The 26,758-nt window shown below is 36.0% G+C and overlaps 2 protein-coding genes across 2 annotated transcripts; one reads left to right on the forward strand and one right to left on the reverse strand.

Moving 5' to 3' along the window:
* Window positions 1-417: 417 nt before the first annotated feature.
* LOC113753241 (small GTPase LIP1) lies at window positions 418-8,581 on the forward strand. The gene is made up of 7 exons (XM_027297344.1): window positions 418-1,050; window positions 2,690-2,781; window positions 2,867-3,008; window positions 4,311-4,615; window positions 6,005-6,058; window positions 6,141-6,268; window positions 8,028-8,581. The coding sequence occupies exons 1-7, from the start codon at window positions 909-911 to the stop codon at window positions 8,218-8,220; spliced, it is 1,056 nt and encodes a 351-aa protein (XP_027153145.1). The 5' UTR covers window positions 418-908; the 3' UTR covers window positions 8,221-8,581.
* A 386-nt stretch (window positions 8,582-8,967) lies between these two features.
* Window positions 8,968-24,027, reverse strand: LOC113753826 (protein S-acyltransferase 11-like). Its single transcript, XM_027298082.1, has 5 exons — window positions 23,685-24,027; window positions 19,617-19,839; window positions 16,268-16,566; window positions 14,394-14,886; window positions 8,968-9,253 (listed from the first exon to the last, which is right to left on the reverse strand). Exons 1-4 carry the CDS (start codon window positions 23,751-23,753, stop codon window positions 14,404-14,406), a joined length of 1,074 nt encoding a protein of 357 aa, XP_027153883.1. The 5' UTR covers window positions 23,754-24,027; the 3' UTR covers window positions 8,968-9,253; window positions 14,394-14,403.
* Window positions 24,028-26,758: the final 2,731 nt, after the last annotated feature.

Genomic DNA, 26,758 nt, shown 5'->3' on the forward strand with positions numbered 1-26,758 from the left:
TGGCAAATTTTCGTAACTGAAAAAAGCAGGGGGCATTTGTTAGATTTGTATAGGAGACAAATTGTGCAATTTGGTGCCTTTCTTTAGGGGAAAAAAGAAAATGACATTCTAGGGACAAAGGGAGAGCAAAGGCTAAAAGAGTCAACTGGATGAAATCCACTCTAATTGGCTAAAATTTAGTTTAATAATTGCAGTGAAATAGAAAAAAATAAAAATAAAAAGTTGAAGGTATAATAAATTTCGTAAATTAAAAGTTCAGGGCAAAAAGGTGTAACCAATCCTTCTAAAGCAAGCAAACTTATCGGAAAATTTCATAAAAGCCAAACAGCTCTTTTATTGATTTAGGAGATCGAATGGAGCATGTATAAATAAACTTATAAGAGTCCATAAGCATCATTTCAACAGGTAATTATTTTAGTACTGCTCAAAGGAAAAAGAATAACAACCCGGTCGATCTTGTCCATTTCCCGTGCGCCATTTCCATTTCCCGTGCTTTTTGTGGCAGAGAGTAGAGCAGCAGTCATAACTGGGGATTTGATGGTTTGTGATGTTGGATGCGCATTTGTGTTTTGAGTTCTGCTGTCCCTTTTCAAAGATCAGATCTAGTTTCTTTCTCGGGGTATTGCTATAAGATCCGAGGTTACCAATTTTGTTGCTTGCGATCTCCATCATCAGTTTTTGCGACTAGACAAGGGATTTAGGGCTCTCTGCATCATCCTGTTCTTATTATTCAAACCCCGGACCCGGGTGGGCGCTAGCAGCAGGGTAGTTTGTTCGCTGATTTGGGATTCTTGAGCTAGTTTCAAGAATTTGGAATGTGAATATTTACAACTAACCAGTAGTAGTGGTCCGGGTTCCGGAGGGAGGGGGGGATCAGGAGGAGGAAGAGGTCGATACTAAGAGCAATTATGTTTTGGAGGGATAGAGGAACCACAGCAACATCAAGAAGCAGCACCAGTAGTTTTAGTAGTAGCAGAGACAACAGCAGCAGAGAGCACAATGGCGGGCCGCCTTATGGCCAAGTTCGAGTTCTTATCATTGGAGATTCAGGTTACAAACTACTCCTCCTCACTCTTTCCTCTTTATTATTAATTTAATTGTGCCTACTGCTTCGTCTGCTCCTTTTGATTTTGATGGGTGATTAATCAATTGCTATGAGTTTTCAGCTTCGATGCGACGTATGTCTTCTTAGTACATTAAATTTTGCTAATTCAATCACGTAATGCTGCTAAAAATGTTCATGGAATTGGGTTTGAGAGCTTTTCAGATGTTACGCCTTTATGCTGCTATAAGTCTTCAGCGTATTTTCTGGTCTAGGAGCTATTGGGGTATGCAAATGTTTATATGAGGGCTATCCAATTGATCAGCAAGAAACAAATGGCACTTCTAAGTCTAGTAAATTAGGAAGTCGAAGTGTCTCTAACTGTATCAATTATAACTGTCAACAGCTAATAAGAGAGAAAAAAATGGGTGTCCAATTGATCAGCAAGAAACAAATGGCACTTCTAAGTCTAGTAAATTAGGAAGTCGAAGTGTCTCTAACTGTATCAATTATAACTGTCAACAGCTAATAAGAGAGAAAAAAATGAGTATGCCATTGCTGGCTATAGACTTGGGCTGACATTTGCCTTTTAAAGCAACCCCATTCCCTGCCATTCTTTCTAGCTTTGAAGACCTTATATGCTAATAGGAGATGCCTGTATCGTTTACCAGCTAGTATCTGAAATGAATTATGTAGAACTGTAAACACTCCAAAGCTAAAGGAAGAATTTGCCTGCTACCTAGCTTTACTGCTTTTAACCTTTCAGGTTGGGGTTTATGTTTAAAAGCCACCCATTCTTCCTTTATGCCACAGTATAGATTTAGGTCTATGACATCTTCTTCATACACCTTGAATGTTCAGTATTTAACTTGGGGGTCTGAAGATGACTTTAGCCAAATGAAATTTAAAAATAAAAAGGACTGCTGATTGGAGCAGCTGCACCTGCAAGATTTTGAAGCTCCTACATTTTTCATTTGAAAGACTGAAGGTCCTTACTATACTTTGCGCTCAAGCCCAGAAGGCTGAAATTCCATTGCATGGATCATACCCTAAATGGTGCTTGGAGAAAATTTGTCCATCTGGATACTTCTTCTCTTACCAGAGCACCTATCGTCCTTAAGGGTGTTAAAAGAAGCTGCCCCTTTTAGCATGTTTTATTCATTTCATGTTTTCTCCTGGTTGGCATCCCAGGTTTAACTTTCTAATTTATACGATCAATACTCTTAGGTTACAGTGAGAGGACAACATAAAGATCACATGTATTTCAAGAGCTACTAGTAGAGAGCTTCGCAGTTATAGAGATTTTGGAGAAACTTCTATACTGTTGTAGGCATTTGTAGCTTTTCTTACTCCAGAAAGTGATGCTATATGCAATCTTGTGCTTTGGAACATGTTGATGTGGTTCATGTGATTCCACTTTATGCTGGTAACCTTTGTTCAACATTATGGTTATAAACTTGTGGGAATAAAAAAAATGTGGGGAATGGCATTAGTATGTGTTGAAGTTGAAGCACAGTTTCAGTTTAATGTATTATAATTTAGCAAGCCAATTTCATAAGTTTTGTGTGCTGCTGAAACAGAGCCTGCATCTTTGGTTCTTTTTTTTTTCCCCCAAATACTATATCCTAATTTAAATCTACTGTTTAGGTGTGGGGAAAAGTTCTCTTGCTCATCTGATTGTCAAAGGTTCTTCCATAACTCGCCCTTCCCAAACAATCGGCTGTTCTGTTGAAGTCACGGTCAGACTCTATACTCCATTACTGAAATGCTATCCTCCACCTGCAGTTTGATTTCTTTTTTGATGTTGTGATTTCATTGTTGCAGCATATAACTTACGGATCATCTGGCAGCTCATCAAATAACATTGAAGGTGACAAGGAGAGGGATTTTTTTGTTGAGCTTTGGGATATATCAGGACATGAAAGATACAAAGACTGTCGTTGTCTATTCTATTCACAAATCAATGGTAAGCAATGGGTTTCTAGCTCAAGTGAAAATCCTTACCATGTGCTTGGAAATGATTGGCATGAATGGATGTAAAATATATATAGAGGATGGTTTTGGAAAAGTTTAATATTGCCAATACCTGGAATTTTCATGAGTTCTGTTACTCTTGAATATGTTGTGCTTTTATGGTTGGAACAATGAGTAAGATAACCAGGAGAAGAGATACACTTGAGACTTAAAATTATGAGAATGTTTATGAGAAGTACTAAAAGTTATAAAGCTGCCTTCCAATCCCTCTAATAACATGTTACGGAACTGTTGTAGAAAACATTCAAAATCTGACTGCAAGCATGGCACATATCTTTAAGAATACAGGTTTACTAGGCCTTAATCTTTTTTGGATGTCCATAAACATAAGTCGTCCTGGCCTTCCCTATTGATATTACCATCCAAGGTAATGGATCACCTAGCTTCCTGACCCTGTCCATTTTTTTTAAAGCAAATGTAGATCATTTTTTTATTGATGATAACAAGGGATTATCCCACCTACGTGAAAAACAAACACTAATCTGTGCATGTGCTATGCTAAAAAATGTAGCAAAACTGCTCAAGAGAGAGACCCTGTCCATTACTCACACTTAATTTTTCTGAATAGTGTTACCCAAGAGAAGGCGTCGTTTTGTGATGTTTAATTTTTGTACTACCACATAATTACTGATTCCACTATATTTTCACTTAACTCTGGAGGGTTGATTTATGATCTCTCAGCCACTCTCCATTTGTTAACTATTAGCCTAGTCCAAATAGTAGCTGATCAATTTGCTGATTTTGCTGATCAAATCAGCAAATCATGATTATGGTCTCTCCGAATTTGCTTATATGTCTATCATGATCCAATTCTGAGTGATCAGAATTTGCAGCTACTAGTTAACAAATTGATCAGCAAATTTTGCCGAGCATGTGCTCGATTTGGACTATTAGCCTAGTCCAATTGATCAGCAAAAAAGTAATTATTCTCTTGCTAACTTTTTGAATAAGTTATACTTTGGCCATCCAATTCTCTCTATCAACCTTGTGTAATCACTTTGTATATTGAACTTGTATCATATATCCTTTAAAATCTAATGGGGAATGATATCAGAAACTAGAGGACTTAAATGAAAATAATTAAAGGATGATGGTTCAAATGAGGTCTGGTCGAGATATTAGAGCTTCTGGTGAAAACCAGCAACTGAATGTTTCATTGAGTTGTTTAAGTTATTTGCTTGTGTATTTATGATTGTAATTCTTCTTCTCCTCCTTGCCTAAAATTTCTTTTTAGGTGTTATTTTTGTTCATGATCTCTCACAGAGAAGAACAAAGTCAAGCTTACAGAAGTGGGCTGCAGAGATTGCAGCAACTGGGACATTTTCGGCCCCTCTTGCATCGGGAGGGCCTGGAGGCCTCCCAGTTCCTTACATTGTTATTGGGAACAAAGCAGATATTGCTGCGAAAGAAGGAATAAGAGGTAGCAGTGGCAATCTTGTAGATGCAGCACGTCAATGGGTTGAGAAGCAGGGTTTGCTTCCTTCAAGTGAGGAACTCCCACTGACTGAGAGTTTCCCAGGATCTGGTGGCCTTGTAGCAGTAAGTGGCAGAAACTGAAACTGCTTTCCTACATCTTTTTTTTTTTTTTGGGTGGTGGTTGTTATTTTTGTCAATTGGCAGAATAGTTGGATCTCAGTAGGTATGAAAATCTGCTGCCAATACCTACTTTGATGGTAACCTAGCATAGCCTTTAAGATTGATTTTATTAGGAGTGTTGGCTTTATCCTGTTACGGAAATTTGATAGTGCTAGAGCTTAGTAAATTACCTCATGATTCGATAAAGCAAATAAAGGTTACCATGTACTGTTTAAAGGGGATTAATAAGATATGAGGGAAGAAAGACACCTGTGCCACATTAATTTATGAATTTTGTCAGTTTTTAATAAGTGTTTTCTGTAGGAATCAACTTTTTATTTATTAGTGTATATACGATTGAGATTCTTGTCCTTGTGATTGACATTATTGAATTGCACATGACCTATTAAGATCTAAGGTTTATAGGAAGCTAAGACCATGGAAAGACATTATTGTTGGTATTACCATGGTATGGAAAGTGATACCATATTGAGTAGGAAGAGTCTCAACTTTTAAAATAATTTCATTGTGGCTTCTTGTATAATGAGCATAACGGGGGCATGTCATGTTCTTCTACTCTTCCATAACCTTTAATCATATTTTTCCTTCCTTTTTTTTTTGAGATTAACATCATGTAAAAGTAATTTGTAAACATTATGAATTAGCTTATTTAAAGAGTCGAAGATTGGACATTAGTTGTGAAGAAAGTTTCAATTGTCGTGGCAATCTAGGTGCAACATTCTTATCCACATTTCATGATCTATTGATTTGCTAGAACGCAGAGCAATTAGCAGCTGTTGAACTAAGCAGCCATAAGACAACAGTTCAAGTCGTGTTGCTTCCATAAAGAGGTGGTGGGCACGTCTTAAGATGAATGAGCATCTATGCTGGATGCTCTCAATTACCTCGGTAGTTATACTGCATTTTGGTGGTTCTGTTTAGTGGATGTGAGCAAATCCACTTGTCTGCCTGTTAGTGTGTGAAGCTTTTTAAGCGAGCAAGATAGCTTTCTTATATCAAATTTCCTGGTAAATTAGAAGTGTTTGGTTTGATAAGAAACGTGTCTTGTCTTCACTTGTGGGTATTCTTGTATTTCTTGTGAGTCCTTTGCTATTGGTGGCGACTTTTTGCAGAAGATGATGGTAATATACTGAATATAGGATTTATTTGCACTTCATTTTGGACATCAAATGAGCTTCATGTATATACCCTATAATATAAATCTTTTATGCAGGGAATCTCTTTATTAGATGCCTTTTCCAATGTTTTAATTTGAGAACATTTATAGCATCTAGAATTTTATCCATTTGGATATATAACTTAGCTTAGCTTATTTCTTTTGTTAACAAACAGGCTGCAAAAGAATCCAGATATGACAAAGAAGCTGTGATGAAGTTCTTTCGTATGGTCTGTACTTTCCCCGTTAGATCTTTTGTGACTAAAATTTATATTCTATTCAATCGTCTAAAGGTTATGGACTTTTTAACAGTTGATCAGGAGGAGATACTTTTCAGACAGTTTACCTGTTACAAGTTCATGGTCTAGCCCACTTCATGGAGCATCCCATAGATCGGATGAAATTTCTAGTGATGACGATCATTCGTACAAAACTTCAAGGTATGAGAGGCATAGGTGTCTTATCTTGATATAGAGGGCATTGCATTAACTTTTACGAATCATACTACAGAGTACGATATATTTGAGCTCTCATCTAATTATATATGATGCATGATGACGGTTTTGGTGAAATGCCACTTTGCACATACGTCCTAAATGCCCTTTGCTATGTTAACTTCCTTCTTCCTCACTCAACCTTAACCTTCTTCTTTCTGTCATTCCTTAACCTTTGAATTTCAGTAAAACTACATTCGTTCTTTTACATCCATACGCGCATGCACACATTCGTGTGACCACACAGGTTGGGGATTTATGTGTACATTGTTTTGCTGTGCCACAGAAATTAGTGGTTGATAATGCTTTTCACTAGGTTGAACTGTGAAAACTTTCTTATCTTAACTGCCCAATGTACCTCTACTTTCTTGAGCTATACTTGCATCATTATATCTGGTATCATATGGTTGACTTGTGTGTCATGTACTGTGGCTGGGTATCAGGAGGGACATGGTCTCTTTTTTGGGGAAGTTGTAAAATAAGAATGCAAGTTAATAAACCTGTATAGCTGGAGGAGAGTTACTAGTCTTGCTTTTTGTTCTGGATGACTAGTTGTCTTAGGGATTTTGCTTTTGGATTAATTTGTCATTAACATCTTCACCATCTAAAGTTGATAAGAAACAGTGAGGTGCTAGGAAATAATATTCGAGAAGGTAATACACCAATTCTCTTGCTGAAGATATTACAAAGCTTGCAACGATTCTAAACCTATTGATTAAGCCGTTTGTGGTGGAAGTGCAACTATAAGTTTCTGCATCATTGACTGTCACCAAATTCTTTGAACGTCTGCTTGCGGTTTTCCCCCGCGACCCGCCCGGGGGGGGGGGGGGGTGGTGGGTGGGGGAATTCAGTCTTCTGCTTGTGCTTCAACAGATGAATCAGTACTAATTCTAGGAAAAATTCCTCTTTCTACACCTCTTAGCCAGGATTAGTACAAGGAGTATGGATATGGATAAGTACATTTAAAATTTGTTGTTGTTATATGTTGGCAGGGAAATATCATAATACATGAACGGATAAGTTCTTCTTGCTCAAAAATTTAAGATGCAAAATGGGGTGATAATTCAATGCTTAGTGTTTAAGTTTTTATGTGACAAATTAATTTGAAAATTTGTATATAATCGTGATTTATGTGACAAATTAATTTGAAAATTTGTATATAATGGTGATTTATGTGTCTTAACTTTTAGATGATAAATTATTAGTCCTGTCAAGTTTTAGCGTACAGCCAGTTATTATATTATTAACAACCTTGCAAGTTATTACTACTGAGGAATGTAGGCCAGCATCAACTACCTTAGGCAATTCAATAGCTTGGCTATTGTTGTCAAAGTAACAAATTGTTACGATAACTTTGTGAGAAGCCAAGTTGATAATAGGATCAGTTTTGTTGCTAATTCTCTAGGTCGATTCGGTGGTGCTTCCAGAATTCTTTTGTGTGCGTGTCTGTGTGTGTTGTGGGGAGGGAGGATTTATGTTGTTATTGCTTGTCTAGTGAATGCTATTTACAGAAGTTTTTAAGTACATGAGATGTCTTTTTCCGCTATTGCTTAGGCACAGATTCCACTGTGCTACAGTATAATCAGTGTATCTCGCGTAGATTTGTTCTACTTTCTTTTGTACAAAATATGAGATTCCTTACAAGCAGCCTTAGTATTATTTCAATCTTGGCACTCGGTTTGATTTCAATGTTTGCCTTTTGCAGTTTGGCTGCTGACCCTTACAAATATAATGCGCTTCCTCCACTACCTGCTCAACGCAATCTCACCCCCCCTCCCACGCTCTACCCACAGCAGCCCATGACCACACCCGACAATTATAACATCCCTAGATTTGCCTTAATGGGTTCCCAGGAGATGAGTAGTGCCAGATCAAAGCGCAAAGATATTAATGTTTGATTATCTTGGTCATTGATTCGTCTTCTTCTTCAATAGCATTTGGCCTGCTGAAATATTTTTACTTTCACTTGCCAATTATTGGTGCATTCATTCTTTGGCCGGGGTTAAGGTGTTCACTGTATATTGCAGTATGCAGAACTGTGTAGTGAGTGATGATGAGTCACTTGAATACCTAGGCAATTTTGTTATCTTGCTCAATTCCATTGTTGCGTTCTCATTCGTCCATTTTCTACACCTCTAGTTCAGTGATGTAAATCTATGAAAAAAAACCCTTCCGAGGGAAGTGAAGAAACAAACGTGTTTTTGGAGCTCTTTTCTTTGCAAGAAATACTAAAAATTCAAAGCGATTACTTTTTCTTGATCTCTGTTGCTCCGGTCCTGGATTGCCCATCTATGTTTTATGAACTTTGTGTTGGGATATCCGAGCCTGTAACAGCTGCCGTCAAACGCTCCACACTACTCCAGTCCAGGATCTCTTACCTGTCGATATATACCGCAGCAGGATGATTTGACAGAAATGGATTGTTGAATTGTCATGGACATGACTCTATAACATGACCTCGCAACTATCATTCATCCAAGCTAATCCAACTTCTTTTGTTCCTCTATGACTGTAAATTGTATTTAAACTTACGCTTTATTAACCTAAGACATTGGAAGTTTACAATTCTGACAAAATATTGGAAGTTTTCTATTTTGTTTTTTATTCTTTCCCCTGTTCCGTTTAAGTTTATTGTTTTCCAAAAATAACTCATTAATCACTGAGATCCAACTTCAATTTAACCTCGCAGACACAAGTTTTTTCCAAACAAAATAGTACAAGGAAAAATGTGGCAGACTTGATGCAAAATTCATTACCAGCTCACATCTAAAAGACAGTGAACAACGAACTACAGTAATAACTATAATGAGTAGAAGCTTCCAAAATTTTCCTATCAAAAGTAGAAGAGCAGCTACATAAATCCCTGATTTTGGCCCCCGCTATAGAAGAGCAGCTACATATCTTGCATGTCGGAATCTTGATTTTGGCCCCCTGCCAGAAAACAGAAAGGAAACAAACATTCACATAGTCCTCTCCAAAACGCATAATGAGTATCAAAAGACTATAGAGTAGACCAGTTACTTCTATGGCACCGTTTGGTGTTTTTAGCAAACTATGCACGATCGGATACTCAAATAAACCATGACACAGAAATCCACTAACCAGTCACCATGACAAAATCCTCATTCATCAGCTTCAAACATTCATCGCACAATACAGGAATTCATTCTCCAAATAAATACAACATAAGAATCTACAAAGCACCAGGAATCTTCATCACTTAGTTTCGACCTATCAGGGCATATCATGCACTGATGATACAGGACACATGATTTTTGAAGAAGTTAGGACTCCTACGGTAATTAATTACCAGTTGCTTGTCAGTAATGACCTGAAACTTGAGATAGAAAATGCAAGCACAGTGTTCCACATAATGGATGTGCGTCGCTATCAGACTGACTGATATACGTTAGACATCGACGGATAAAGTCTAGATCACAGAGAGGCTTTGGCAGTTAGAATAAACAGACACTTGTAGTGGCACTCTCAACTAATTGAAACTGTACTAACCCTAGTCTTAATCTCCAAATAAGGAATAGCCCTTTCTGCTCCAAAAACCACAAGCTTTTAATCATAAATATCACGTAGATAGTTCAGTACTTTAAGAAAGCCTGCACCAAAGGCATAGAATTCTTATTGTTTCTTCAAAATAAAAGGCAGCATTTATAAATTTGCATTCCCAGGAGATTCAGGAAAATTAAAAGTATAAAGCTGAGATTTGGAAAGCTAATAAGTTAACCTCCATTTTGCCTTGACGGCATTAAACAGATTAGACGTTAATCAAATGAAAGCACTCCATCCATCTCTGTGTTTATGATTCGAAATAAAGAAATGCAACACCTTTTCACTAGCATCAATTCAAAGGTATGATTTCTTTCTGAATTCTTTAGGAACCTTCAAACACTTTTAGCAGGTATTTGTCAATGCGATAACACAAGTTATGTAATCCAGAAAAGTAGAAAACCGAAGTTCAACAAGATCATTACCATCCTTAAGCTATATAAAAGAAAGGTACGTGCCTAAAATATTTAATTAAACCAAGACGTTTAGCATTACCTTCTTACAATTACCTACCCCCACACTTCAATAAATGCTTATAGTTAATGCTCCTATTAAAGAGCAACCAAGCTGCCAAATGGCAAATTCAAAGGTGCCCTAGAGAAGCAAGTTCTGTAAGGAGGGGCAGACAATTCTGAAAGTTTCTTCTCAATGGGAAAAAAATTTGGATTAATTGTAGTAAAACTGGTCAACAACAATATGGGCATGCCAATACAAATTACCACATCTTGATAAACTAATATTAGTGGCCAAAGTTAACAACCCAATGGGATGATCCAATAAATTGCACAACTGCCGCACGATTTTTTGTGTTTAACTAAGACTAACCAACTCCCATTAGAGGAGTTGGCCACCATCAAGCCTTTAAGGCTTGGTGGGGAGGGAGGTAAGGGTTCAAACCTTGCCTCCCACTAATTGCCACCGGTGTGGCTCTCCAAATCCAGACGGGTGTGTAGTGCATCCGTCTGGTCCGATGGTGGTTCAGTCCCCGTCGGCCCTCCCATAGGTCCAGTTGGGTCCCCCCTAGAATAGGATAGAGTAGATGTAGGATAAAATACTGAGTGTCGAAAAAAAAAAAAAACTAAGACTGGTTTTTTCTGCCTTTCGCTATTTGTTATTCTCCAAATATGTGCTTAATTAATGTCATCTACCTCGTTACTTTATCACTGTAAATTTTGCCCACCACTGTGAAAGTCCAACTCCTAAGATTGCTCAACCTCATATTTGACTATGATTTACGTAGAGACTCCAATTTTAGTTTCAGAGAACAGAGTCTTATGTAATGAAGTCAAGATTTGTCAATCATCTTGTCAATGTTACCAAAAGAGTGACACTTAAATCTTTAAAGCCATTTATGTATTCTCTCTGTCCCCATTTTTTCCATTCAAGTCCATTTCCGATCAACCTGAAATTTCAGATATTCAACTAAAGCACATTGCTTACAACCAACCCAAAAAAAGAATAAACTGAATCACATTTCTTAAACAGCATACATGATAAAGGATGATCATTGAAACAGGATAAACTAATAATTAGCATGCTGAAGAAAGGAAGTTATTTATGAATAGTTATATATAATTGGCTAAAACAATGAAAGACATTTAAAATAATAGAATCATAAAATTTTACAGATTCTTGACAACAACTAAGAATGAAATTTAACACATAAGGCAAATCAGTAAGTTAAACCAAACACCTCATATGCACACAAAACACTTCTCTCATAATTCATTATTTTATTTTTTTAAATTTTTTTTAATTTTTTTTGGCATTCAGTGCCCAAAACTAATGACCTCTTACCAGTCAAAAATGATTAAATAAGCATAATGTCCTCCAGGCTTATTGCTTAATGTATAAATTTTGAATTAAGGCCAGGAAGGCAGCCAGTAATTCTGTCTCAGTATCCTGGAGGTGTAATGACTACAACTGAAGGCATGGTGCTATCAACAACAACGTGAGACAGACAAAGAGCTTAAAAGATTATATAATCCTAAAAGCTATCAAATTTGTCATTGAATATCCTACTGAAACGCCATACATCATTTCAATTGATCTCCAGTTTCCATTAATTTGTTCTGTTCGCCCAGGCTCCACCATTCTTTTAACTTGTAGGGTCTAAAACCAGAGGCACAAAGGTAAAAGAAGATTAGAAAAGACTATTGCAGCCCCTTATTGTGATCCTCAGAAGCTTCTTCATGTCCATTCTAGATAGGTTAATTAGATTACCAAATAACAGAAAGTTGGACAAACTATAATATCATCACAAATTTGCAAAACCTACGGGATAGAAGAATCTGTATGCTGGAGGACAAGCTTATGAACTGCTTTTAGCAACAACTGACAGACAAACATCCGACCAGCTAGCATTAATACATGTCCATTATAATTGCCAATGTGGAAGACTTATTCCTAGTTGACCTTTATGCAATGCAAAAAATTCTAATTCCATCAATGTACACTAAAGCTATAAAAGGAACACTTTATCAAAAAGCATGGCCCCTCCCACAAGAAGGAAGTAAAAGACCCAGAACAGCATAAGCATTCAGAATCAAACAGTTTGTAAGCGTGTGGAAATTCTAATCAAAACTACAAAAAATTGTCTTCATTTCTTTAATATGTCAAAGTCACATAAGTGTGTCCAAATACAACTAAACAACCATCTTTTGTAACATACACCGTATTCTCATGCAATCATACAGAAAAACTTGCATGTACATACGAAAATTTTTTATTAATGCACTGTGTTTATCTTTTTCAAAAAAAAAAGACAAATCTATCGAGAGAGAGAGAGAGAGAGAGGGAGGGAGGGAGGGAGGGAGTTGAGACTAAACATTATGATAAGGCAGGATAAACCATATCAAGGACAGTAATATCCACCACAGAGTGTTTCAACAATTCTGAAATTGGATGCGGTGCAGTCTTTGGACTTAAAGGATTGCACAGACGTTTGTTATCCTCTTAGAGGCTAGAATCTCAACTTTATCCTGCAATCTACAGCTTGTAATTTACTCTAGCAATTTTTTAAAATGATAAAATGCTTGGCATACAAAATTATACCAATAGGTGTTGCAAAACTACAGAATCAGCATGTGCAAGTATCTGTTGGTTTAAGCCAAAAAGTTGGTAGACTAAATCCACATCATGCATCATTCTAAAGTACATGGTGCAAATACAAACATAGAATTCGACCACATTGACATGTGATATGATTATTTAAAATCTGTCACCAATGCTGTACTTTTTTTTTTAACTTCCGTCAATGCTTGTGTCCATCAAAAGTTAATCTGCAATAAACATTTTATTTGTTTATTTAGCTCCTTTGTGTACATCTTAATTTTACTACATAAAAGGATAGTACTGCTTATAATCAGGCAGTGTCTCCCGTTGTCTGGTTGTATCCTCTTTCACCAAAAGAAGGTTAAAAAAACAAAACCACTGCCATGATCAAAAGCCTAATTGTACCCCAGTAAATCAACCATTGCTACATGCTAATGCACATTTGCCCTACAGCTAATGAATCCTCGCAGTTTTCTTCTCCAGTTACAAATTTTCAATCAAATCATGATCCCCTATTTACCAACTTCACATTAATCAGGGCAGAAGTTAACATCTTTCCTCCATTGTTAAAGTCAATAAATCTACAACCACTAAGCTAGAAATTGTAGCCAATTACCTCTTCCAGAATTTGTTTTCATTTTTTCAGTTTAAAACCATTTAACAAGCAACCAAGACAAATTAAGCTTATCTTTACTAAAATCTTGTCAATTTTTCACTTTTAATGATAGGACAATTAACAAAATTGATACAAAAGATATTTTGGATCACATGCACATTGAGTGAGCCAGAATTGTTATGAACATATAGAAAAGGGGATAACGCTCATAATTGGGTCTCTAAGTTTTACTCTATAAAAGGAAAACAACCCACAAAATTACTCATAGCTACCTACACAATAAAAGAAGCATCAAATATAAGAATTTTTCCCATACAATTAAGTGACATTACCCATACCATCAGAAATTGAAAACATTGCTAAAGTAAATAGTTTAAAATTAACAGCAGAACTTTCAAAACTAGATTATGTGCAAAATAAATCTTCCTGGTTTATCCATAATTTCAAATTTGCAAAAATAGGAATCAACCCCCTCTGCCAAAAGACCACAAAAAATTTTGGGTTTGGATGTCACACCTCACCGGTTTACATACATGACCAAAACGCTTGGCTATTTCTAATCCTGATAAACTCTTATGCAACTTTACTAATCACAAGCTACTGTACAGAAGTTTGCATCCACCAGTAAAAGCAAGCTTCAAGTTCACTAGGACACCTAAATCATTGACCGATAAATCCAGACTCACACTTTCGTCCTCAACCATCTTGTGAAACGCATAAAAAGAAATCAATATCTCTTGCAACTCTTATTCCTGCATATGCTTTGCCACTTAATAGCAATGATAAAAACCAAAATTTAAAGAAACTGGTCAATGTAAAACAGAAAAGAAGTTAACAAACCTCTTCGTGCTTACTTCTCGTGAGTCTTCCTTGAGTTCCAAAAACTAGGGAAATATCTCGCTGCAATATACTGACAACCAAAAAAGTTGATTAAATTTTTGCAATCCCTTTCCCCACCGTCACCCTCTGAAGCATTTAATTGACTTAAGTAAGTCTTCCCTCTATATACGTAGGAGAGCTGTTGCCACAAGAGTACGCTTAAACCAATCCCCACCGAGACACTAGCGATGAAAAGGTAAACCAGAACAAGCCCTCTTGGTGTAAGAAAGACAGCAGATCTCAGCAATGCAAAAGCAGATTCTTTCAAGAAGTTCAAGGTGACCTCATAAGAAAGAAGCCTGTTTAGAGGTTGATTGGCCACATAATTTACTGGTGGCCAGACATGAAGTGCCGCATAAAAAGATATAGTTGAGACATAGATTGTACTCATTACAGCTGAAATGAGGAAGATGATGAAGCACCGGTGATTAGCTGCACCAACACAGTTTCCAATCTGCAGACAGAGGGTAAATAACTGAAAAATAGATCTTGCCTATCAACAGACTATTGAAAAGTAATCAATTAATCCGGAAAAATAGACTCAACAGACCATCGAAAATTAATCAATTAATCTGGAAAAATAGACCAGATGTTTTGTTCCGCATAGGAGTATAAAATGACAAAAAAAGGACTTTGCTTTGGCAATTTGTTTATCCTAACATGTACATTAGCACAACCTCGTTTTGTGCTTTCTCTATCCTTGTCTTCCAATTGCATTGAATTGTCATTGAAAGACTTCAAGTAGAAAATAGAATTTTTTCAAAAAATGCATTTTATGAGCAAAGCATTCACTCCAACTTCAAAGCAACCACTAAATAAACTGTCCCAACTGCCAAGCAGCGCTCAAGAACTTGCACTGCACTTACAGCAGCTACTACTATTGCAAGTGCTTGAGTCCCATACAGTATCAACTCTTAGTAAATTGTTGCGTTGGATCATTCAATCCTATCGTCAAATGCATACTTATATCATACAATTGATGTGACCCCTATACATTGAAGGACAGATCCTTTACATCTTTTTCCTTATTTTTGAGGGTGGCAGGAGACATCTGCCGTGCCATCAACAATGTCATAGGCAAACAGGATATTCAATCCAATACTCATACATAGTGAAAGTTCAATAGCAAAATGGAAATTATTAGAATCAAGGAAAAAAATTGTGAATTTTCAAAAGAAAATCTGAAAACCTTAAGGATGAAGAGCATGTTTATACAGTGTACCACGTGTACTCGAGGGAAAAAGAAAAAGGAAAAAAAAAACCATTTGCCCATTATTTAGAGGAAAGCAAAAAGAATCATAATGATATAACAAAATGAACAACATTTCTCAGCATAAGGTTACAATAACAAAAGAATAGGAAGCATGGGCAAATACAATTGAATAGCCATAAAGCTACAAAAAAAAAAGGAAGCTTTGACGAAAATATTGACAAAATTTCGCCACAAACCAAAAATAAATAAATTAGTTTTATGAACAAGACTGAAAGTTTCAAAGAACTGGAACTGGTTGATATTGTAGTTCAATTCTTTGTCCTATTTCCAAATCAAATATTGCTCTTTCTTTTCCCAAACAAATATAAATTGTCCATGACAAATTACTCATACAGGATAACTATCAACTTCAATTGATTTGTGGAGTTCTACTTGTACAGGATAACTATCAACTCTAATTGATTTATGGAGTTCCCTTAAAATTTCAGCCAAGTGCGTCTACTTTTATCCTAATTTAAGTCAAAAAGTCCTGAACTGAAATCTTACAATTGCAACGCCCTTTGCTTTTAAATCATATATCTTTCTCTTATGCTAAAACAGAAGAATGCTGGTCAATACTCACAAATGGGCAGTGATGATCCATGTCTAATACACACATTCCGCACGAACTGCAATGGTGCGTCCTTGATGACTTAGGCTTTGAACAGTGGTGACAAAAGGTATAGTTCTCAAGTCCACCTTTTCCTACTGCTGGGTAGCTACCCCACAATATCCTTGGTGGAACACCAGGAGACAGAAATGATGCTAGGCCAAACGAAGATAATGTAGATACAGATAGTATTAGAGTTATCGTGGAGTGGAAAATTCCCCAGAAAAAACTGATTGAGAAAACAACAGGATAGACTGCCCAGATGCCACCACCTGCACTAAGATGGAAACAGTTTTAAGAACAAGATCAATTACTTTATAACGAAAAAACCAGGAAAGCAACAACTATGCCCCTAAACAGTTTTCGTTGAGTTTTTTACTGCATAAAGAAAGAGAATTTTGGCACTTTTTCTTCCACAACAACCAGACATTGCACAAGATTATAAAGGGAAAACACATCATTGTTCGAAATACTAATGCAACCTTTCATTTGATCAGCTTTGAATGGACAAAATGGTTGCATTTCATGCAATGAAGATAAAAGTCTAGGTTATTCATCCAAATTAAATTGTGTGCAAAAACATCCATCAGCTGAAAGTATGTGCAACAATAAGAGACAAGTGTGGCAACAGCATTAAAGAGAATTCATTCCTTAAATAAATTAAACATGGATCCAACAAAATAGCCTGGAATTTTATCTAATTACTGTCTGTGGCTGGACAAGCCATAATCTGCCGTGCAACTACTAATTCCCAAAAGGTGAATACACTCCACACTGACTTTAGACTCCTTTAGTACCTACTGGCTTAAGTCCAAAACAACTCTCAACTTGCATGGTTACACAGGCAGAAACAATTAGATGAGACTCTCAACTTGCATGGTAACACAGACAGAAACAATTAAATGACAAACAAGTTTCTGATAAACATAATGATCAACATTAAAAGAGGAAAAAAATAGAAAGGAAAGGCACCGAAACAGCAGGTTGTTTAGGACCAGGAATCTTTTCTGCAGGCGGTTTGAGGGAAGGCAATAGGAAACAATAAACCAGTATATCTTAAGAAAACAGTGACAGGAATTTTCGTCTTCCTGATCTTCTCAGCCTTGATAGTAGGTGTGAGCATTGTCATCAGGAAACAAGAAATCATTAGATCTTTTATACCCTAACTTTCCTATAAACCCTAATTTACTTGCATCTGAGATAGCCATTACTATTCCATAAAGAATATTCCACAAAATTGAATGCAAGACAATGAGCACATGGAACACTGTAGTATATTACTAACCATAAATGGATAAGAGTGTGGTGGTGATGACAAATCACTTGGGTTGTTCTGGAGAAGGCTATAAGAAACACAAAGTAGAACAAAACCAAACCAACTTGTCCAATCAAAGGTCCAGTACATATCTCCACTGTGAGAGTTTATCTTCTAAGAGTCTCATAATTTTCATGATGTATAAAATTCAAACATGGAGAAATTGTAACTCTTGTTTAATGAGAGCATTGGTTAACTCCAAATTCAATAACAAGAGAAAAGGGGAAAAAAACCCTGGATATGTCTACCGCACGATCCTTAAAATCACTTGCTAAGTACCAGATTTAGTTTTTTATTTATTACCTTTACATTATTTTTCTTCACTCATTTTCAACTCAGCTTCCAGCCCTTTTGCATCCTTAAGTAACTAATGAAAGTTCTTTTTCTCATCTACCATCTACCCCTTTCCATTGTTCCTTCCTCAGAAAGAAACATTCAACATCAGTATATAGCCCTCAACATGAAGTCACGCAAGAATAACCATTTTCATTCTTACCATAGGACAACATAGCATGCAAGTCAAAACTTTACAACATCATCATAGCACCTTCAGTACAGAATAGACTTATCAAAATCCACATATCTAGATTGGAGACGGAAGGTTCAGATATCAATCTAAACCAGAGAAACCTAGCAAATTTGACAAATTGATAAAACAAAATCTAAAAGATACGGTAGAAAATGAAAGATCATGTAATAATTCACATCTTTGCAGATGCAAAGTATGGGCCTGTTCTCAACTACTTTTTCACACCTGTTTTTAGCTTCTGGTGTTAAATGAAATTTGTTATGTAATGTTTTCAAGTGCTTTTTATTTCAGCTTTTGGCTTTTTTAATGCTGAAAAGGGTCAATATCAGAAGTTACAAGAGACCTTCTTTCTGGATTCTGATTTTGAGCTTTTACAAAATCAAAAGCCACCAAGTACAAGACTAATCATACCAAAGCAAGGTCCAAGTGAATTTCGATCCTTCTTCAACAATGAGCTTAATTGTTACGTTAGACAAAAAGTCACAAGAAGATTAAAACTCAACGTAGTTTTCTGATCCAACACCACTTCACAGAGAAATATTACTACAGAAGTATTTGTAACGTTTCCAAAACATAATGAAGTTCTTCAAAGCCTAGTCAACGGAAGAAGCAATGTGTGCAGCACCATTTAACACTTGAATTCTTTCCTACCTCCTCTCCTATTAACTTTCCAGGATCTAGCAATTCCAATTGTGCAAAACATAGAAATAATGCCAACACATTTTATATCAAGATATTTCTTACACGTTTTTCCATGAGGACATCACATAAAATGTTCTCCTGTCTAATGTATCCAAAATCATGTTGGACGCTGTGACTTGTATCATGGCCATTTAAAATCTTCTCAATCAAATTGTCCAACACCATGATATAAAACAAATATACACAGATGAATAACAATAAGCATAAACCACTAACTTTGACGTCAATTCCATTCAACATGACCCAAGAACAAGTTGACAAGGATCTTGACCTGTTTACACTTTTTCTGATTCATACCAACTCACATCATCTATTATACACCATAACCACTCTTCTCAGATTAAGAAACTCTAACCCCTATTTTAGGAAGAAAGCATGAAGTTTAAATAAGCACAAAGATAAACAGAAAAACTTTCACCAAGAAAACTGAATAGTGTTATATTTAAAAGGAGAAACATAAAAGACATTTAATATATTCCTCTGATCATAATGGCAAGAATGATGAACCCAAAAAAATGTATATCTCCTGGCAATCAAGAGGGTAAAGGCGAGCCCTATTTCAATATTCTGTTGGAAAAACTTTGAAGCATATTCTATTTATTTGACCTCTGTACGTAGATTAGAGAACACACAACCACTTTCAGCAATGTCAATGAAGAAATCATGTTTAAAATATTATCACCCACTGATGCCCAATGGCAGAAGGAAAGCACATGCAATGCAGCAGCTAGGCTAGGGAAATGCATAAAGCGCATGGCATAATTATAGCTTCTTACATATTATAAAAAGCATGAACAAAAGGACGAAAACAACAAAGCAACGATCTCGCAAACGTCTCCACTTATAGTACTGGTTATTATTTTTCAATGCATTTCTGTTAGTTATTGCTCCACACCAGCCACATTTGAAAACAGGTGCATGAGGTGAAACAAGAAGACGGACTCCACAGCCCCAACACGTTGTCTCGTGATCTGCCTCAATTGATGTCACATAATGCTCCTACAAAAGAAGGAACAAGTTGGCCACAAATCAAAACATAGAGATTACCTTTTTCCTCTTCTTTTAGATTGGACATTAGGGAGGGGGGAGGAAGCACAAAACTGAAAGAAACTTAAACACCCCACTAAAACTTCACTACTTTTTGATACACAAGCAGACCTCATATTAGCACCATCCAAGCAGGATAAAAATAATTAGAACAGAATTCTTTCTCGACTTCATTATGAAGGTCCAAATATCTTTCTATTTTTCAATCATAAGTACGAAAGTAGCTTCTTGATTCAAACAATTATCCCTTGCCCCCTCCTTTGCTCCCTCCCTCCTATTGTTATAATGTAAACAAGAATGACAGATAGATATGCTAAATATCCAAAAATTGAATTGTTATTACATTCTACTGACTGAAATATTAGTATATCATATACCCAAACTTCCAACTAATAAAATCTCTGTTGACCACTAAAAGAAAGACAGCTAAAGACAGCAGCTTGACTAAAATTATATATTCCCAGCTGTACATGCACAATAAATATAAATTACATTCAACTTTGATATTACAAATACAACATGGATAAGAAAAGACAACCATAAGAAGACAGCACAAGACTCAAAGACAAACATGTTATTATTCTCCACTTCCTGCAGTAGTTCGTTCGTTACTACAGCCTTCCTCATCTAAGCGTACCTAGGTATCCACCATAAGCCTTTTGTCATTTGAACCCTCACCCTTCACTTTCACTTTCAGGCGATATGGTTCTGCTAAATTTAGTGTATCTTACTATGTCCTTAAAAATAGAATATGGAACACACACACACACACACACACACACACATATATATGTATATATTCCACCATAAGCCTTTTGTCATTTAAACCCTTCACTTTCACTTTCAGGCGATATGGTTCTGCTAAATTTAGTGTATCTTACTATGTCCTTAAAAATAGAATATGGAACACACACACACACACATACACATATATCTATTTATACATATATATATGTATATCTCTGTGTGTGTGTGAGTATGTATCGTGTATGCATGTATGTATGCACACACACACACATATAAATATATGCATACATATATATATATGTATACACACAATTATGTATGTAATACACACATACATACATGCATATGATAGAGATAAGTGGCAAAAATCCACTAAGGTTTATAGGAGACGTGGGAAGGATGTGTCGAATGCCCAAGCATTGATTTGGCATGCTTTTGATGACAAGGAACCAACTTGGGAGTTGGTTTGAATTCTATGCAGTTTGTTTTCTGATTTTCACCAGCAGGGGTATTTTAGTAATTTGGATTAGCTGCAGGAATTTTAGGTTTATGGTAATTTTCTGTCTAGTAATTATTTTTGGTAATTAGTATTTTAGTTGTTATGGGGAATAAGAAAGCTTAGCTTTCTAGCTTTCTACTAGAATTCTACTCTAGTTAGGAGTCCTAATTAGGATTGGAATTAGCTTTCTTCTAAAGTCTATAAATAACCACTTCGCCACAAAGAGAAGGCAGTTTTTGGTCATTAATAAAATTTTCCTGCAGACTTAACGTCTTTCTTAGGGTTGTGTGATACATCCCAACTTTAGGTGTGATGCCTAAAGATTCCTAGGAGTGATTCCTAGAATTACCAATCAGTTTTCACCTTCTTAAGCATATTCTCCCATCCTATTCCAAGTTGCTATTATAAGTTTGGGTGACATTCAATATCTAAGGCCTTGTTTGGACAACAATTTTCCAAAGAAAAATTGTTACATTTTTCGTGAACACATTTCCCAATCACCTTTTTACCTCACATATATCAAATCGCTACAGTAATTTTTCTACAAAAAATTCAGAAAAATGCAATCCAAACAAGGCCTATAAGCTTTTCTACAAAGCTGTTGTGCCTACCAAGTTTTCGTGCTACATCAGCATACATATATAATGCATATATGTATACGCCCTTGAAACCAAGAGGACAAAATCCTTGAAGCCTAGGGCTGTCCAACTGAAGTCGTCAACTTCAAAAGGAGAGGAATGAGTTACATTAATGAAGGATGGTACTGCCTCGGATTCAGTACAAAAGAAAATAAAAAGGAGAGATATAAGAGGAACTCAAGAACAAGTAAAATGGTCTAAAGCCCAAGTTCTTGAAACTCAATCCCATCCAAAAGAAGCTACAAATCATATTTTTCCTGAAAAGATGATATTCCAAGTTAAAATGGTCAAAGTGAATTCTTTTCATGAGAGGATTTAAATGGTAAGTGAGGAGAATAAGAAACTTTCATCCAAAGGTTCTCTTAGTGCCAAAACACTCCACGAGTGGTTTACAGAGTAACAAGTTTTCAAAATTAGATTCGTAATTTGTACAGATATGTTTGAAAAACCATAAGCAAAACCCTATACCATTTAAGGTCAATATCAACTTGGATAAACTGTTATGAGTGTTTAATCAAATTTTCTAAAACGCGGCTCACATTCATTAATTAATCTCCTAATAACTCTAAATTAATTTGCAATTTTTGAATCCCTTCGGTTACAGGTAACTACATAGCTCTAGATCAGTCACCACAATGACAATATAAAAAGTCAAGAACATTTTTTCTCCATAACAAGGAAAAAACATAAATATCTCATAACAACATTAATGATCAATACGGTGTTTTTAAGTGTCAACCAAGAACATAGTAGTTAAATGTGCATGAGTGAGTGCCAAAAAAACATAGCACTTTCTCTCAAGCAACCAACCAATGATAATGCACAGAAAAGTATAGAAGTGTCCCAAAAAAAAGGGTCTCTTGGACTTTATCCTCTTCGTGGGTATGCTTTTCTTGAAACCATTGGATTTCTTTGTCTTGTCAAGACCATTGAGTAAGCAAGTAGCTTGATTAGTTTGTGGTCTGACAGCCATAGGATAACCAATTACTACTAGGGTAGAACCTCAAAGGTTTCCTGACTTGATTGATGAAGATGACTAGGAGCTTAACAGTCTATGCATCCTAAAATGCTTTAAATGCTAGAAGCATGATATATAAACTATTTGTTCACTATAACTGAATGCAGTCTTTTATTTTAACTTGCACTGGAATTTTAGTTTGCACCTTTTTTTTTCTTTCGAACTTTTCTATGTTAGAATCTGTTATTGATAATGTATCTGATGGTATTTTAAAAGTTTACACAAGTCAACTTAACATAGATGTAAGCTACAGTGAAATAAGATTGCAGTTCACTTGAACAAAGCCTGCATTTTGCATTGCGCTCTAGAAAGTAGCGTGGTATACTAACTCATGCAAAACTAAAAACAGGCTTTCCTTTTCCTTTTTTATTATGCTAAGAGTTTCAGTTCCATCAAAAAAAGCACAGAGCAGTACATAAGAAAATATAAATAAAAATCAATACCACCTTTTAAAGCAAACAAACGAGCACAGTAACTAAGGACAGAGGCAAATGCAAGAGATGAGGCTTGGAAGGCAAGACTAGTAAAGGCATAAACTTGAGAGAAACTCACAATATCTACCCAAAAAAAAAAAAATTTTTTTTTGGGGGGGAAAGGGAGGGTTGTCGCGTGTTTCACATGTGAATTTTTCCGAAGATGCATCATAACCTTAAAACTTAATAGTAATATCTTCGAAAGCAAACAGGGCAACTAATAAAGGAAGAGCTTGTTTATGGTATTTATTGAGTAAAAACAATAATATGGTGTAATATAATGGAAGATCAATCCAATCAACCGAGGACCCATTACATCACATTTGAAACAATCCTCAAAATAATAAAGAACATGATTGAACAAACGGAACAAAGCTCACATTTTTGTATTGTCAAAGGTCAGAAAGTAAGAAATGGCAAACCTGAGAAGTGACATCGTTTGGTGCAGAAGTTGAGGCGGAAGAGGGAGAGGGGGAGCCCACAAAATCCATTCTTTTCTTTGTTTTCGTTAACACCCAACTCTTATCTGATTCCTACGTACATTTATCTAAATACATATTGATTTGATATAGCAGTGGTGGAACAAAACAAAATCATTCAATGGCGGGCATCAATCAAATGGCCAGCCTCTGCAATTGATTAGCAGTATTAGGCATAAGAAGATGAGCCCAGAAATTAAAAAGAAAAGAAGCAGGATGAGGAGGATGGTGGAGAAGAGAGGAGGGCGACCAGCCAGCCAAGGTGGTTTTGCCTTTGCGGGGATGACGAAGATTGCGTTTGGAACGACGCTGGAGAAGGGAAATGTACTTGGGAAACTTCTCGCTTCTTTGATTTCTTCTGGGGAATTTCGCCAAATTAGTCCCTAAACATTTTCACTTAAATCAATTTCGTCCTTCATTAAATATTTTAACCAATTTAGTCCCTGAACTAGTTTTTTGCTTTCAATGTAGGACTTTTTACTACATTTTACTCAATTCGCGTGGACCAAAGGGGTATAATTGTCACACTGGCTTAATCTCCTGCAATTATCCACTGAAACGGATTAGATATCATTACAAAAAGGGGCGAGCATCTGGTTTGAAGACATTAGGGCTCATTTTTAGTTGCCCAATTGTTTCTGCAAAGGAGCACATCTAAGATGCAGCAAGGGAAAAAGTATTTCAATGGAGCATCAAGTTCGTGCAGCTTCCAACACTCAAATCATAAGGATCAGGAAAGTGAAAATTTATCAGGGGTGAAGAGAGAGAAGGTAGGTGAGTACAATGGATCTGAGAGCGTGTTTTGTGATTGTAATGAACCATGTCGAATAGCTACTTCGTGGACATTGTCAAATCCAGGAAGAAGATTCCACGGCTGCAAGAATTATGGGGTATTTTTTTCTATTTTGTTAATATATTTCAGGGGAATTAATTTTTTAATTTTGGCAGTATAATCGGATATGGGTATTTAGTAGTAATTTGTGCTTTAGATTAACTTGCAATAATAGGTAATCTAATTGGGGTATTGATATTGATTATAGTCACCGAAGGCTTGCAAGTACTTTTTGTGGTATGATCCACCAATGCCAGAGATGACAAAAAATACAATGGCAAAACTTTTGAAGGAACTAAGGAAAGCTGAACAAGAGAACCAGTTCATGAAGATTGAACTTGCAAGGTTGAAAGAAGAGAAGAAGATGATGAAGGCTGAAATTCGAAAGTTAAGAGATAAGAGCAAGTTGCTAGTTTTTGTTGCTGTTTGTTGTGGTTGCTTGTTAATTGCTGTGCTTGTTGGCAACGAGAAAAGAGGACATGCTAAAAAAGATTTGGGGCTCCAAATGTTAGTTTAGATGAATTAGAGAAACGTATGTAGTTGCTGTTAGCCTTTTGTTCATGAAGTTGTAAGGTGGCTATGGTTGGCCTTAATTTTGTCTGACTATGATTTGGTTGTAAGGCTGTGTAAGCATTTGATGAAGCATTTGTCTAATATATATATCGAATTTTGGGCAAATTTTGTATATGGACATGTTGATAGGCCTTCCTGAACGAGATTAAAAATTAGATTTAGCCTATCGTAATCTATTTTGTTGGAAGCTGTCTTCTGTTGATGAAATGCAGAATTAGCAAATTTTGTTGGAACCTGTAGTTGATCCGTAGTTTTATTCGTTTTCTCAAGTGTCCTTATCTGATGTAGGCTAGTGAGGGAATTGCAGAACGTCACTCCAAATCTGTTTGTTTCCACTCTAGATAAGGCTGATCAAAATAAATGGCTAGCTGGTTCGTGCAGAACATTTCACATCGGCTTTGAGACCTGCTGGAGCTAAGGTTGAATTATGCAAATTTGTGTGGGATAAAGATAGCATTCCTCGGTTCTCCTTCATTCTTTGGTTGCTTTGCCACAAACATTTCACTCATAATTGTTTTGATAGGTGTATCATGTTGCTGATTATGTTTTCATTGTTCATAGTAAGGAACATATAGATATGTTTAGGGAGCTATTGATGTAACTCAGTTGACTGCTCCATGTATAAGCTATACAACTTGATTAATAAAACTTGCAAAATTAATAAAAACTACTATTTTGCTAGATAGAGTTAGTTATACCAAACAAGAAGGCAGACAAAAGGAAAGCTACATAAGCACGAGAAAGTCATGACTCCATCTCCCGTACCTGTGCTACTAAACTTTGAAATGTCTATACCATCCAGAGTTAGGTAAGGATAGACATGCTAATTCTGCAATTTTAATCTCATTCTAGATGATAAGGATAGCCATTCAGGTAGCTAATGGTGTCTTAAAAATTTTGGCAAGATTTCGCCTTAAAATTTGACAATCTCTAAACACAACCAACCCATGTAACACCTGATGAATATGCAACCAACAAAAGATATTAGGAATTTCATATAACCAGTGAATTCCAATTGTCCAAAAGAGATCAATGCCAAGCTCATGTCTAGGCAATGAGATACATGGCAAGGTAACATTGGCAGACTTTTACAAAACAAAACAATCACAATGATATTTTCTGTTCTCTTTCCCCCACATGATCAGTACGCTATAATTACAATTGTAAGATCTATATTAGGGAGACTTCATGCCCTAAACATGTGCAACAAAAAATTAAGCAGTCAGGGGGGTTCACATCTATTAATCATCCCTCCAGTATTGCTATGTCAGCTTCATCATCATCTTCATCTAACAGCCTATGTGCCTGTAGACACCAAGTTTTTGGTGTAATTTCTTTTAGTTTTTTATTTGTCGTGGTCGTTTTTTTTTTTAATTTTTAGGTTCTAGTTTTATTTTTATTTTTATTTTTAAGTTTTAACATACAATTTCTTGAAAAAAGGAAAAAAAAGAAAAAGGGAAAAGCATTCAAAAAAATATGATTTTGTCGTTTGTAATTTAAATTCAATGTTTTCTTGAAGAAAAAGAGAAAAATGAAAAAATGAAAATAAAGGAAAAATGAAAAATGAAAATCATAATTTTGTGTCTTTTATTTCTAGTTTATTTATTTTTGT

The sequence above is a fragment of the Coffea eugenioides genome, chromosome 11, assembly GCF_003713205.1.
Source record: "Coffea eugenioides isolate CCC68of chromosome 11, Ceug_1.0, whole genome shotgun sequence".
Classification (NCBI taxonomy): domain Eukaryota; kingdom Viridiplantae; phylum Streptophyta; class Magnoliopsida; order Gentianales; family Rubiaceae; genus Coffea; species Coffea eugenioides.